Below are 16,333 nucleotides of genomic sequence, written 5' to 3' on the forward strand. Positions count from 1 at the left end.
CCTTTTTATCCAGTAAGCTTCCAGATTAGGGAATTTTAGGGTTTTTCGACAAGTGTTCATCGTACAGCTTTTATAGATAACTTTTTTTGAAGCTAATCTAATTTAATTAGGAGTTAGTTTATATTTAGAAGTTTGTTTTCAATTAGGATTATGGGTTATCTATAGTTAGCTCTATTATCTCTAAGACTTGTTATTAGATTATAAAAATATACTAGCTATTATAAAAATATTATACATATATATAGCCGTGTCCCCGAACCCTACATTTTACAAATTTTTTGTGTCCCGTACCCATACCCGTACCAGTGGAACCTAGATGTTAACACTTAACAATATATGTAGTCTGCACATGTCCCTGACTTTAATTACTTTCAGTACCTTAGATCCAAAATTATTCATATATAAATATTTCATCTTTGAACATCATAAACCTAGTGAAGCTAAACGAAACCTTTTCCAAGCTTATTTACTTGCCTCTCATACATCTTGCAAATATAATGGCTTCTACGCTTCCCATTGCTAAGTGTTCATTATATAATGCTAGTATATCACTTTAGATGCTTATCAAGACAAACCTAGCGAAAAAGCAAACTAAGATAGTACTACGATCTCAAAGAACGACATACCCTCTTTACTCTTATAAAAAAAAATAAGATCATAATTTAGACATCAAAATGTTAAAAATAACTAAGTTGAGCGTCCATTCTTAATCATAAGGGAAAAGTTTGGGAGCACCTTAGAGGCCTGTTGAAATAAAAAGCTAGTCTGCTCCATCCCACTAATCTAGTAAAAGCAATCACAAGGACAAGTATAGGAGCAAGTTAATTATCATAGATATAAAATGACAGTAAAAATATGATTAATATAAGATTTAAGCATAACCAATATAGAATTATAACTTACCAGGTTGATATCAGTAAAAATGACAGTACCAGATTTTGTCTTTCCATATCTACTAACATTATTAGGAAATGAAAGATCATTTCCATGAGTTGGTAAAAACCAACCATCAATCCTGGCAAAGTCGCGTAATCCAAAATGTTGAAATAACAATGCCGCTCCTTCTCTTATACATCCAATGACATCGGTGGGGAAACGTGGAGGGGTGTGGTAAGCAACCTAAGAAGAATTAGTAATGTATTCAGTTAAGACAATTATATACTGGAAGTCAACATAGCCAAGAATTTGTTACCACAATAGAAAGTCATGACCATATAAGGACATGCAGAAAGTAAAACATACAACCAGGAATCAACCAGGCTTCTAAAAACAACAAAGGTCGGCTAACTAGGTAAGAACAACACATGAATAGAATAGACGAAGGAGAAGATTAAAAAAAAGAAAAAAAAAGAAAAAAAGGAAGAAAGAGGCAACAATCTTGCAGCGAACTTGAACAATGAAATTATAAAATAAAATAATGAAAGAAAAGAAAAAAGAGCAGCTTATAGACAGAAGATGATTCGAGGAGTAACCGAGTAAGGTTTTATATCTTCTATTTAATATTGACAAAAACAGATAAATTCATGGACTGGAAATTTGATTGGAAATTTGTGTTGGTATCTTTTCTAGAAGATTTACAATTCAAAACAAACAATTTATGAACTAGAAAGGATGAAATTTCCTATCCTATTGGTTAGCTTTGACAATGATGGTTTCTATGACCAGTTCTATTGCTTAGATTAGGCTTCATTTCGCAAAGTCAGAGAGCTTGGCAAGGAACTTTCCGCATACTGATGCTTTCATATTACTAAAATTTGGTTCCTTCATATCTTTAAAGAAATTGCATTGTACATTACACAACTCTTGATTACAGCTAAGAAGTTATTATACCTTTAGAACTTTTATCATAAGCAAAATGCACTAAGCAACTTACATATGTGATCCATCATTCAGGATTTAGATTTGACACAATTGAGGTAGATGTATCTTTTACGACAATATTTTTTGGGCTTCAGTTTAGATTATTTATTTATTCCATTTGACAAAAAACTTTAGAATTACATGGAGCTCAAAACAGATTGTTTGCCAAGCTGGGATCCTTTTATATTCTTAAGTTTTTTTTTGGGTTCTCAACAAGATTTATGGTCTGATGAGAGTTAAATTTTTGACTCTAACCTACAATTATCTTGTAATACCCCTATTTTTTGCTTGATAAGAAGTAATTAGTTGTCTCAAATTATAAATATTAAATTATAAAGGGCTGGTATGCAAAAGGAAACTAACAATTATAATAACATATCTAATAGAAGTTTGATGAGAGGGTATATTAGTAATGGAATTCTGCTAAGGGCTTTATTGGGAATTTGAGAGCAAATAAATAAAAGAAACCCTAGCCGCGTCCTTCGCAGCCAAAAAAAGAGATAAAAGTTGGCAATCGGCAAGAGAAGGAAGCCAGAAAAAAATCTAATGTTTGAAGGGTGACTTGATCAGCTTTACACAAGGAATAACGTATAATCCTATCTCTATCTGTAGCAATTTGTAGATGGGGTAGGATAAGGATAGCACTCTTGTTTATGCAGACAATATTATTATTAGTTTAATTGGACCTTTCTCTAACTGATTGTAGACCATATCTCCACTAGTTGGGGTCTTATTTTCATTGCCATGACTAAATTCTGTCGTGGGCAGCACCTTGTTGGGGTCCAATATATGTACAATGATTAATTATATGTTTACTTTGGTCAATGGGTATGAAATCATACCAATTTGGTATTTGTATCAGACATGAGGGTTAAGGTTTATTCTTAGTTTCTTACGACCAAATGGATAGGTAGACAACTAGCATGTTAGGTTAAATAAAATTGTATGATTTGATAACAAGTCTCGTATGATCTAATATATTAATTAGTTTTCTTGCTTAAGCATATAGTATTGGGATGTTATATATTGATGAATATTTGCACTATTCTTTAGGGGTTCCTAGAGATCCTGCAGAGACGTCATGAGTGGATATTTGGATTGTCTTTTGGATTAAGGTAAGTGGTGAATTTATATGTTATGCATTGACCATTGTGTATTTTTCATCTAAGAGTTATATATATGGGAATTATTTTCTGATGGCTTATATCCTTTTGTATGATTTACTCACATATTAATTGTTTACCGGACCATATTTGGTGATGCACAAGGATATTTGATATAAGTTCATGCTTATTTTTCCATGTAAGTTGTCATGTCTTTTCATATAATAGTAGGTTGAGGTGCATATGTGGTTTGATTTCATTATTAGTTGGCCTTTGGCATTTCTTTATAAAATATTTTGTTTTATGGACTTTGTTCGATTATTGAAAACATATGCATCTCAAGTCAATATACCGATATATGTCGGATATAAGTCATTTAAATAGGGCTCAATGTGCCTCCATGACGTTTAATTTAGCGCTAAGCCCACAATTTTGGGTCTTGATATCCTAGCACTAAGAGATAAATAAAAGTGGGAATACTGTGTCAACCCGGGTATTAAGTGTTGACCGCATTGAGATGTGGCATGCTTATTTTCTATTGCATGAGTCTATATTTTAAAAATGTTGCTTCAAGTACGAGAGTACATTGATGATTTTCTACTATTCTAATATTTTGCTTATCAAGTCAAAATATTTCAGTTTTCTCTAAAATGGTGTTTAATGTATAAATTATCCACTTACTGAATTGTGAACTCATTGTTTTTATTTTACCTTTTTCAGAGACTCAAGATTAGATGGAGTTGATGGTTTCCAATTTCTTAGAAGGAAGCAAGAAATAAATTTACAGACTGCTAATTTCTTTTAGGTCGAGATTAAATAAAGATTTTGATGCTTAGTTGATTTTTTTGAAGATTATATAGTAATAAGATTCCCTTTTAAATTGAATCATATTTCTAGTTGGGAAAACTTTTATTTATATCATTTGATTGGATAAATAGACTTCTGATTATGCAGAATAATTATTGTTGGTTATACTTCAGATGATGAGATTATTTTGGTTGTTATTTAATGACTATACATTCTTGGAGAAAATATTTTAACAGGTTTAGTCTGGCTCCAATATTTCTTTAAGGTCCAAAAATTGGGGTCGTGACATATCTTCAGAGGTCACACCAGACTCTTACATATTTAGTGAAACTCAGTTTTTCTTCTTCTTTATTTTAAATTCTGGAACTCTAAAACTGGTGATCAGATTAATCATTAAATATCTAGCGGTCAAATGAAAGGATCCAAAATCATCCTAATAACTGTAGTATAAAAATAGTTTGATCAATAACATGATTCATGTCTCTATTAAGCAACAGTGCAATTATGAAAATGAAGCTTAATGATTATCGGAATTAGTATCTAGGGTACTGCAACAATATTGTATCAATCCAAGTATCAAATTAACAAACCTGCTGTGTTGGAAGATACTTCCGCCGGTAATTGAATATAGTATCGTCATTAACATCATTCTTACCACAAAGTTCCACCTGCCATTGAGGAAGGAAACATTATTAAATATCAATAACAATTTCAAAAGTACATTATGAAAAAGGCATTAACCGCTATTTCTAGATATCTCTTAGTGAATAATATTTAGAGGTTTAGAGAGCTTTGCATGGTGAGACTCTCAGGGTAGACACTTTGAAACTTCTATGATAAATAAGCACAATCTTTTTTCGGCTTGAAGGATGGCAGCAATACAAGATGCTAAATATACCAGCATCATGCTGAGCATTAACAATTGTATCCGGGAAAACGGGCATCATAATGCATTTGATACCTAAAATAGATACTGATAACAAAAGAAATCAATTAGTTTGGAAAACTGAATCATACGCGTGTGTTGACTTGCTGGCTGAAACAAAGAAATTGATTCTAGACTAAATTATGCAGTTTAAAAAAGCTTCAAAAAAACAACAATTTGTTACATGTTATATAATAAATTCCATAATAGAGACCAACGTTTAAGTACCTAATAACTTGTTCCCCTCCTCCCACCTTCGGAAAAAATAGAAGGAAATGGAAGACAAGAAAAGGTTTCCTTAAGAAACAAATATCTTATATACCCCCCCCCCCCCCCCCCCCCCCCAAAAAAAAAAAAAACAAAAAAAAATCCACCCCACCACCCAAAAATAAAATTTAAAAAAAAACTTGCGAACACACAGAAGGAAGTACTTAATACTCTCCCAAGTAACACTTTTTTTCCTTTCGGGAATTATATTGAAAAAAACAAAAAAGAGTCCGCATAACCTCCTATCAAAATGGATGATCATATGACCTATGTTAAATGATCCTTATTAATACCAAAAGCTCTCTAACTTAATGCATAGTTCCAGAACACTTTTTTGCAGGGAAAACCATGATGATGGCTTTGGTATCTTTCTGGCTACTTGTAACATCTCAATAACAGTAAATTGAATATAACTAGGGGCCCATGATCAACAGCCCAGTCACAACAATTAGGATACTGCTAAATTTCTCGAGAAATATATCTATGTCACACACGTATGAAAGATTATCTTTATTGCGCAAGTTGCTGAAGAATTCAAGCAATGCAAAAAGATAATATACCTCAGTTGGGAGTAGAACAACAGGCTGACATTCAGTTCCTATGCCAGTATCAACAACAATAGCTGTAAATTCACTGCCTCCATCTAGAAAAAACTCTACAAGAACTCTATCATCAATACCCTGTCAGTCGTAGAAATGTGTCAGTAAGACCAATATGTTATATTTTCTTCCTTCTTTTTTTCTTATAACAAATGCAACTGTGAAAGAAACCTACCTCTGAAATAATATCTAGAGCTTTATTAATAGAATTATCAACACCATGGGCAATGGTAACACCAATGCTTGATCCTGCCCTTGCTGGTTTGACCTACAAACCACAAATATCAACATGTCTCTATATTTAGAAGCGACCCTTCAATCAAAGAAAACCAATTAACATCTTACCACAACTTTTCCCGTTTCCTTGTCCAGCTTATTGATTTCAAACCACTTTTCAAGTTCAGATTTTTCAGCTTGGTTTTCCTGGTCCCATTGAATGGAAATGAATCAGTGAAGTTAAAAGTTCAGCCAGAACCAAAAAAAAATCTAAAGTGGGTCCAACTTAATAAACCAGTTAGAGCCCAGTGAAGGAAAAAATAATTTCTCATCATAAAATATCAATAAACTTGAGTTTGAGAATCCAGAGAATCCAACTGAATCATGTTGTTTTTACAGATTGTTGAGCTCAAAGCCTTAAACTTTCAGCAGGAAAAAAGCACAAGAAGTTGACTTACACAGGTATTTGATGACAAGACTACAGTTAGAAATCAGGATTTTAGCAATTGTTTCATTATTAAGGGCTTAGATCACTCTCAAACTCCTTCATATACTAGAGAAGATAACAAGTCTCATTCCACTCAGACTTAAAATCCCTCCACACATGATAATTTTCACATAAATTGAAGGTCTTCACTAAACTAAACTCCTATTGAAATACTTAATGTCATAGAAGGTGGTAAGCGGACTAGACGTTTGGGCCAGCGCCTAGGCATACGCCTAGGTGCTGCCAATTTTTTAAATTATTTAATTATAATAATTGATTAAAATATATATTAAATTCATATCAATTTGTCCAAAAAATAGATAGCAATCTTAGATCCACAATAAATCATATATACTTAAATATTAAATAGCTAAAATAATAACTAACAAGGTTATAGAAAATGCTAGGCGTTCTAGGCGTTGAATCTGGCGCTTAGAGCCTAGGAGGTTTTCTTTTTTATTTTGTAATTATAATAGTTGATAGTAAATGTCAATGTTATAGAAAGCTTAGGTGCTGGACTGGTGTCTAGGCGGATTTTTTTCTTCATCTAAGTGATGGTTGATGAGGTTTTGCTAAAGGTCGGAGGAGATAGTGAAGGTGTCTATATTTGGAGTTTAAAGAAATTTGAAGGAGGTTGAAGGATATAAAGGTCGCAACACAAAAAATCAACGATCAAGGCCTAAAGGATGTAGTCTACATAAGTAGACAATGCTTTCATAAACACTCCTAAAACCTAGGTAGCAACCTAGGTGACGCCAGGCGCTAGGCGCTAGTTAGGCAGCCTAGGTACCGCTTAGGCGTAGGCGTATGCCTAGACGGATTAGGACGGAGGCTTTTTAAAACAGTGGAAATGCCCATAAAAATTTAAATCAAAACTAAAAATCAACTGGTTCTAGGAGGAGAGTGGAATTTCAGTGGAGAATTTTGACTAATATGAGAGATACAGAACTTGAGAGGTGGATTTCAATGGATGGTGAAAGGATTACAAAATCAACAAAGGATGTAATGTTTGACGGGTTATCTTTCTTCCCTACCTTGAGTATTCTGTATCAGTATGTGAAACAAGTTCTTCTTTTTTAGATGTGTTGGTGGGTTCTTTTGTCAGCTTTTGAATTTTCTCTAGTTTTTAGTTTTTTTTTTTTTTTTTTTAATTCTTCTCTAGTTTTTAGTTTTTTTTTTTTTTTTTTGAATTCTTCTAAGATTGGAGAATAGTATGACAAGAGGATGACGAAACTGGAGATTATTTACCTTTAAAATTTGCATAAGATGAAAGGATGCTATGCACTTTAGACAAAAAAGTTTGTCTTAAAGATCATTGTAATAAAATTAGGTTATTTTGTATATGAATAACAATAATAAGAAAAAATAACATTCTACATCTGCCAATCATAGTTTATTTTTCCTTTCCCCCTTTTTTGGGTTATGGTCAGGAGCAATATTGGTGTTGCTGGTTTTAGGATTCCACTTACTTTTGGAATCATGTTCTGTATTTTACTCAATTGAATAACATGTATCCTCAGACAACACACCAACGATTATTGAAGGCAAACAATAAGCCAAATAACCACATGAAGAAATTGAGGATTTGTGCAAGGTGTAATAAAAATATTTGCAGCATGAAACAGAAGAACTTGAATATTGAAGTGGTTAGAGTTGCACCAGTATCAAAAAACTAGGTACAGTCGTGAATCCTTGTTTGGCAAGCTCCAGCGAGGCATTGTACTGCAGATGGAAAGAACAGTTAAATACAAGATTGATGAAATACAATGCACGTGACTTCAATGAAGCTTTATTAATTGATCACGTTGAAAACACAAAAGATCTATTATTAAAACATAAATATTTAGGAAAAATCAGTTACAGTAATTTATAATTAATAAAAGCTGGCAATCAATGTGTTTGCTTGAAGTAAACTGACTGCTCATATGCAAATATCTAATCTTCAAAACGTGGATATTCCAATCCCAAACCCATGTCACCTTTGTCCTGTGACAAGAGTGGAAAGTAACTCTTCTTGAACATTGCTCAGACAGACAGACACTTCTCAAACATCTCCAAATCTTGCAAGGATGTCTTAGATTTAATAGTGTTTTTTTTTCAAATAAGGACACTTCTTGGGCACATTTAAATGCTTGAACCATTTCTTGTATTCATGCTGAGATGAGTATTTACTTCAATTATACATTAAAAACTATATTTCACTGGAAAGAAAAGACTTGAATAGCAACTTGTGTATGTGGAGTTTACTTTCAAATTTTGTAGGTATCTGATGCACATATCTATCCAATTTTGTGGATTTTCATTGTGTATGTTTGTATCTTATTTATTTGTCTAATGTTTGTGTTCATACTATCTTATGTTCCTGCCCGTCCTCTCTCTTTATAATATCATACACATACATGAATAGATGCATACATATATACGTACACACACACACCCCTACGTTCACAGGCACCCATCCACCCAATCACCCCCACGCCACCCACCCATCCACCCACCTACACGCACGCATACACACACATATGGATGAGTGGGAGGGAGGGAGGGAGGGAGGGAGAGGGTTTTTCTTATTATGTAAGCAAGTTCGATGGTGTTTGCACGCTTAACTACGTGATAAGGAAAGTAATATACCTTGTCAAATGCTTGGCGGCATGCTGCTGAGGGAGTACCAACAAATGCCACATTTGCTTTCTCCAACAGTTCCTGGATAATTAAAGTATCAATATAAGATATGAATCTAATTAATAAAAAGGCTAATTAATACTAAAACCAAATTATATTTGTTCTCAAAGGCATAAAACAGACCTGGATACCACCATCCTCGCCAAAACGACCATGGATAACAGGGAACACTATATCCACTGAAAGAGCAAGATGCTCTGCAAACTCTGACAAAGATTGGAACCCTTGGGCAAGACTGCAGAGAATGAATTTGGACTAAGTCAGCTAAAATCTTAAACAAAAAAGAGACGGGGAAACATAGAAGTTGAGCAACTGACCTTTCTAGCTTGAAATCAAAATCCGCAGGGGTATTGGAGTACAGCTGCAAAATAAGGAAACAAGATCATACACAAACTTCCATTGATCAGACATAAAGAGGCAACAATGATATACCTAGTCATGATTAGCAAGATGTAATTTTCCCCTTAAATAGCACCAATTAAGAATTAAATATGACTAAGAAGCCAAAAAGTCTAAAAACTATTAATCTCACCAAACTTCGTAATAAAAAAACATATGGATATCATCACTTGAAAAGTTCCAATCATTCTGTAATATGAAAAATTCAAACACTATATAAATCATGTGCAAAGGTTCAAGGGCCAGGAAAACCATGACTATTAAGATCTGGCATTACTTTTCTTCCAATTGTTCTTTCAACTATGATGATCTAGTTTTTTATATTAATGATATTATCAAATTTTAATTAAGAGTTGTATTTAAGCATCCTTAATTAGAAAGAGAAGAAATTAATGTGGGGAAACACAGCCACATAACATTCTAAATCAGTTAAGGTGATCTCTCCCCTTGGAGGCTCTTTCTGTTGCTTATTTGGCAAATACCTCGAAGGGGGACAAAAAACCTGTATGTGTTGCCGTGTTGGTATTACTAATTACTAAATACTTTTTTAGAGACCAATGCAACAGAGTTAAAAATACAGTACATGCATTGTCTTCTTAGGCATTTTCATTTTCAATTGTAGCATATTTCTTTTAATTTAGCATAGAACTAACAAACCTATTATGTAAACTGATACTGACAGTAATAAAACTAAAAAATTTCAACAGTCTGTCGGTACAAATAGATCATGATGTTGATCACCACCAGCCCCAGTATCAAACTCTTTTATGTTTTATATCCACTCCCTCGTTGTTGGACCTAAGCATCCCTAGATAATAAGTTGCAATCCTGTTTTGAATCCCTTAAAGTTTGCACACTTGCACGATGGAATGTTGAGTGCATAACCCCATAGCAGCAAGATGTTAGCAAATAATATCCATACATGTGTGAGGACTTCATTCTTGCAATTCTACAAGTAGAGGAGGGCCAATTAGGGGTGGAAATGAACCAAATAATTAACAAATATTTCGATGATTGTTCGAGTAACTATTTGGTCATATTCGATTTGGTAGTTTATTTACCACTATTTAATATTCGAGTTTACTAACAATAGAATATAACCAGATGTATATTCGATTCGTTTGTCTATCAAATATTCGTTTAAAATTTGATCACTTATTATTTGTATTATTACACATACGATGTCATATTTTTAACCCATATACCATTTCTACTTAAATTTTATGTACTTATTTTAAGACTTAAATAATCTTAAATCTGTTTTCTAATGAAAATTTTGATTTAAATATATATACATCATATATTATAAAGAAATAATTTTTATTTATGAATTCAAATACTATTTGGAAATCAAATTCTTTAGCGGAATAAATATATTTTGATATTCGATAAGTATTCATGAACATTTATCAAATACCAAGTATTCGGGTTCGAATTTGAAAAACTCCAAATATGAATCTTAGAGCCCACATTTGAATTAACTCCAAATATGAATCTTAGAGCCCGCATTTGAATTCAATAATTTTAAACAAATACAAACACGAACACCTTAGTATTCGATTCGATTCGATTTTTTACCACCCCTAGGGCCAATAGCCTTAACCAAATACTCGCAAACCTTAAAAAAGATGGGAAGAAAACTAAGCAGTTGATGATTCAGTACAGGTAAAAGGTGTCACATGCGAACATTCTGTACATACACTAATTAAACTAAATTAAAAGGTATAGGTGCCAGCATTTTGTACATACTAAAAAACACAACATATATACTGAAAACAACTGCACATATGCAGCAACCAATTCATGTGAGCCAGCAAGAGAAGGTTTCTAAGTGAACGCAACACAAATGCACAATAACAAATTGAGTTAAATTATTAGGATTCAGAAAATTATCCATAAATATTGAGAGGCCAATGGTTTAGCTCACTAACCTGTGCAGGTGATATAGCATATGCATTGAGATCACAGTTAATATAATAGCAGCTAACATCCAAATCTTCCCCCTGTTACAGATCAAGAACATTAGTTATACATGACAAAAGAAAAAAAATAGTGCGTAACTGTTTTCATTAACAAAAATATACCAACCCCATCAAATTCATCAGATAATGGAACCTGTTGCTTGGTTATGGAGTGAAATTTGTGAAGTGAGATTAGAGAGTATTGACTTAACAACCAAGACAGTGATCCTTATCACTTAACTTCCATATTCATGGACTCACAGGCTAACATCCTCAGTATTTAGAATACCAGATGCATAAAAACACATTTATTTATAGTGTGTATTCTAGGAATGAAAATGAGATTAGCAAATATATTATACATTTCAAGAACCAATATAACATGGAGTTGATAATGACTATAGATGAAAAAGTCCCTAACCTCCCTCTTCTCGCACTCGTCTCTTCCCAGGCGAAAAGGGTTAATAGAATGTTTTTGAAACCAAATCTATGAAACATAAAAATATTTCCCTTTTGATGAGAAAATCCATAATTAGAGACCAAAAAGAAACCACTAATGCTCTACCAAGTGAACTTAACTGTACACTTCCTTCTTTTGTGGAAGCTTGTGAGTTTAAACCTTCCTGCGTGTAGTGAGCAAATGATTTTCGTATTGATAGGTAAACATGTACTAATATATAGGTATTCTACAACAAGAGTTCTGCCCCCACCCCCACCAACCCAAAAAAAAACCTCTCTATGTAGCAGCTACTTTCTCTTCATTGGAAAGCTCCTCCCTCTCATAATGCAAGGCTTTGAACCTTTCTGAAAAACGATGTTTATCTTAAAGGAGGGGGTTATTTGCACTTTAATATCATAAATATTCACTCTTCTAATTTTGATACCCTGAAGTTCTAGTTTGACAATTTAATACCCCAAAGTGCAAAAAAAAATTGAAATTAATATTGTTAAGAAAATCAACATACAACAGTGAAAGAGGGGGAAATTTTTTCTTACCAATTTTTTGGAAAAGTAAGGAACAAAGTTCTTTGTTTGGGTTATCAAATTGTCAAATTGAACATTTATAACTTTGAGATATCAGATTGTCAAAATAAAACTTTGGTATATCAAATCAAAGTTAAAAAAGGGTGAAACTTTGAGATTATAAAGTGCAAATAAGACTAAAAAAAGAAGGGAAGATGTTGCACATATCCTTCTTCATTGTGAAAGATTTTGGGACAATGTGGGCAGACTCTTGTATCTCTCCAATCTGTGATAGAAAAAATAAATGTATGGGAGTTTTGTGTGTTCAAAAACAAGCTGAGGAAGATTTGGTGGGCTTTATTTGTTGTTATTATTTGGCTCATATGGCAAGAAGGAGATAACAGAATTTTTAACAACAATGTACCTACTATATGCAGCACTATTGACAAAGATCAGGGGGAATTTACATGCAAGGTCAACATGGAGCGGTGATTAGCAAATCGAAAACGTTCATATGCTTATTGAAATACTATCACAACGTATGACAGAATGATGCATACATCTTGTATAATGTAAATTGCTATGTTTATGATCCGATATGTGACACGGTGGTATTTTGTCCTGTCTTGCTCAATAAAACATCATTCACCAGCCAAAGAAATTAGCTGACAACAATAAAATAAAAATTGAGAATGAGGATACCTCTATCATTTCAAATACAAATTAAAAGAAGCAAATCATCCTTAGTCCTAGCAAAACTCACCTGAATGTGATCAAGTACCGACCTTGCCGAGTTCAACGAAATCCCCCGCTCCGCCGACGGACCGCCGCAAACAATCCCAACCTTCAAAGGCCTCTCCTCCACAACCACCTCCTCTTCCTCCTTCCTCCTCCCCTCCAAAACCTCCGCCGACGCTGAAACCCTAACCCCTCGCCTCGCCGACCGCTCCCTCTCCAATTCAATCCTCAGCCTCCCAAAACTCGCCAACCGAATCTTCGATTCCCTCGGAGCCAAACCCCGAACGCTACTCTTCGCGAAGCGGAGCGAGAGAGGAGCTGAAGAGAGAGAAGCCATGGCGCAGTTGAGCTAGGGTTTGGGGTTCGAGAGTGTTCGAAGGGGAGGAGAGTGATCATGGCGATTTTGTTCGATCCGGGGTTTATAAATACTCGGTCCTCAGAAGGAGAAGGGAAGAGAGGGGAATGGGATGGCTCCGTCGTATTCGCGCTCTTTGTGCGGTGGTTTTGTGCGTGGGTTTTAAATGTGGAGGTCGTTTTCTTCGGATTCCCGGTGCCCTGTGCTGCTGTGAGTGATGATGATGATGGGTTGGATTTTTTTTTGGTAAACTTTATGCAGCCCCTATTTGTACAGCCAACTTAAAACCGCACCTCTACTTGGACTGCATATGCAAATCACTATTTCGTTTGATAAAAATTTCAAATCTTATAAAACATAAAATTCGAAATTCGAAATTAGAGACATGTTAAGGGTCTGTTTGTTTGCCTTAAAAAAATGGGAAATCAAAAAAATAGAAAACTATTTCTAAAAAGAATTATTTTGGGAGTGTTTGGTTTGCTAAAAAAAAGAAGAAAATCAAAGAAATGAAGATAAGATTAGATGAGTTGTCACCTTATTAGATGATGATGTGAGTGATTTTTTTAAGAAAACCTATTTTGATGTTGTTTGGTTGGCAAAAAAAATAAGGAAATGAATTATAAGAAACTTATTCTTGTAATAGGTTGTTTTCTTTTGTTTGGTTCATTCTTAAAAATAAGAAAATAGATGAGATGAGATAAGTTGTCATTATATTATTGGATGATGTGACCCACACTTAAGGAAATTGTTTTTCTAGCTTTTTGGGAGGAAATGGGTGAAAATAAAATGTTAATAAGATGAGATGAGTTGTCACCATCTTATTGGATGATGTGAGTAATTTAAAATGATGATATGATATGAGTTGAGTAATGTTGTGGATGAAAATAATATTTTATTAGATGTGGTGGACGAGTTGTTGGATGAAAATAATATTTTATTAAATATAGTGGATGAGTTATTAGGATGAAAATGGATGAAATTGTACTTTTGGAGTTTTCTTGGTTTTTATTTCAATTTCTTGGTTTTTTAGGAAATAACCAAACAGAACCTAAACAAACAACGGAAAAATGTATTCTGTAACGTGAAGTTTGCACTGGTGTTCTGGTTTGACTCGGAAGGGGTCTATTTGAAAATGAAAGTAGAAAATGGGGTCTAGAAAACTTTACCTTCTTTCTCATTGTTTTAAGGTGCCGGCGGCTAGTATGGACCTCGCGCTGTACGTTTGATCACGAATAGGACAGCATTTTAAGGGGCTAATAAACAAAAGATTGAGATTGTTAATGGGGTTAAATGATTCAACTATCGCATGAGATAGTCCAAATTTGGGTCGATTGGTTTAAGTACACGTTGGAAGATTTGTATCATGACGTGGCTTCCATTTTTCTATTTGGAGGAGATTCCCAAAGGAAGTAAAACTCGATCAAAATTTTCTAGCATTTTCCCAACAAGTTCGTTTTGGCTTTAGTCGTCTTGTCTTGTCTTGAATAGGAATGGCGTCCAAATAAAGAAAACAGAGCTGAAAGGATGCCGATGCCCTCTAAAATCCACTTATTAGAACATAACAAATTTAGTGGCAACAAGAAAAATAATAGGACGAAGAGGTAAGTATGAATTTTGATTGTTTTCATTCTGAGTGCAATGGCAAGTAACTATGCTCGCGCGAATTTTGACTGTTCCTGTTATACCCATACGAACAATAACATCAATTGGTAGTGGGACAAACTATTTAAAATCTCTATTTTAATGCCGATATGACGAAATATGTCCACAGATTATTTGGACAAATTTTCAAAATCGACCCATTTGTGAACTTAATCCCAAAAAACGACCTCATTCAAACAAAATTGCAAAAAGTGACCTGATTTCAGCATCAGCGCTAAAACCAGGTCGGTTTTTGAAAAAAAAAAATTTTAAAACTTCACGGGAGTTGAACTCCCGTGAAGTTTAGTAGATCTGCTAAACTTCACGGGAGTTGAACTTCACGGGAGTTGAACTCCCGTAAAGTTTCATAGTTCAAAAAAAATTTTGAATTATGAAACTTAGCAGATCTACTAAACTTCACGAGAGTTGAACTCTCGTGAAGTTTAAGAAAAAAAATTTCAAAAACCGACCTGGTTTCAGCGCTGAGGCTGAAACCATGTCGGTTTTTGCAATTTTGTTTGAATGAGATCGTTTTTTAGAAATAAAAGTCTAAATGAGTCGGTTTTGAAAATTTGTCCCGGATTATTCTCTAAGTACATGCAAGAATGTGTATATACCTTTGAAGTTATATCACAAAGCTTAAAGTTTCCCAATCATTTTCAGTATAAAAACTTCAATCCTTGTTATGTCATGAGTTTATTTACGACTAGATTAGTGTAGTATGTAGTCAAATAATTCAAATCCATATATACCACCATGTTCTCCCGAGGATTTCATTGGGGCTAAAAAAAACCACATTCCTCAACAACATAAGTGTTCTCTTTTCAGTGTACAATTTCTGTTTGTCAGAAAAGAGTTTAATAAAATTTTAGCTTATATATTCTTTATTAGGCAAATCGTTACCTAGATTGGAAAATATGGCTTCTAAGCATAATCTCTGGTCCAATTTTGTACTTGATTATTCAGAGTGGAACGAGATTGTTTTTGCTTTCGATAGGCTGGAATAAAATTATGGTTGCGTAACTTTTTACGAGATATGGGTGTAGATCTTGACATTTCCCTTATGATGTAACAATCAAAGTGGCACTCACTTAACCACTATTTACAAAGCATATCGAAGAAGATTGTCATATGGTTCATTAGGAATATGATACTCGTTGGATCATTCTTACACTTATTCCAAAGACTAAGTGACTGATCTTTACACTAAAGCTCAAACTCAGTCTTTGTCTCAATTCTTCTTATTCAAACGTTCAATATCTGCTTATAGTAAGTTTTTCTTTTCTTTTTTCCTTTTTAGGTGGTAAAAATACCAAATTGGTATATTTTA

General features: G+C 33.8%; 1 protein-coding gene across 3 annotated transcripts in view; it reads right to left on the reverse strand.

Moving 5' to 3' along the window:
• The window catches only part of LOC109848761, a 22,798-nt gene extending 9,212 nt beyond the window's left edge, over positions 1 to 13,586 (reverse strand). For 2 of the 3 annotated variants that reach the window (XR_002248875.1, XM_020418412.1), the window contains exons 1-12: positions 13,033 to 13,586; positions 11,277 to 11,348; positions 9,264 to 9,307; positions 9,070 to 9,181; positions 8,896 to 8,967; positions 7,924 to 7,986; positions 5,907 to 5,984; positions 5,737 to 5,829; positions 5,523 to 5,642; positions 4,361 to 4,438; positions 904 to 1,119; positions 736 to 783 (exon numbers count right to left, since the gene is read on the reverse strand). Coding sequence is in view for 2 of the 3 variants with exons in the window: in XM_020418412.1 (XP_020274001.1) it covers positions 736 to 783; positions 904 to 1,119; positions 4,361 to 4,438; positions 5,523 to 5,642; positions 5,737 to 5,829; positions 5,907 to 5,984; positions 7,924 to 7,986; positions 8,896 to 8,967; positions 9,070 to 9,181; positions 9,264 to 9,307; positions 11,277 to 11,348; positions 13,033 to 13,344 (1,308 nt within the window). In the remaining variant the exon portion in view is untranslated. The remainder of the gene's footprint in view (positions 1 to 735; positions 784 to 903; positions 1,120 to 4,360; positions 4,439 to 5,522; positions 5,643 to 5,736; positions 5,830 to 5,906; positions 5,985 to 7,923; positions 7,987 to 8,895; positions 8,968 to 9,069; positions 9,182 to 9,263; positions 9,308 to 11,276; positions 11,349 to 13,032) is intronic. The other variant, XM_020418413.1, reaches the window with a different exon arrangement.

This window comes from Asparagus officinalis, chromosome 7, assembly GCF_001876935.1.
Source record: "Asparagus officinalis chromosome 7, Aspof.V1, whole genome shotgun sequence".
NCBI classification, from domain to species: domain Eukaryota; kingdom Viridiplantae; phylum Streptophyta; class Magnoliopsida; order Asparagales; family Asparagaceae; genus Asparagus; species Asparagus officinalis.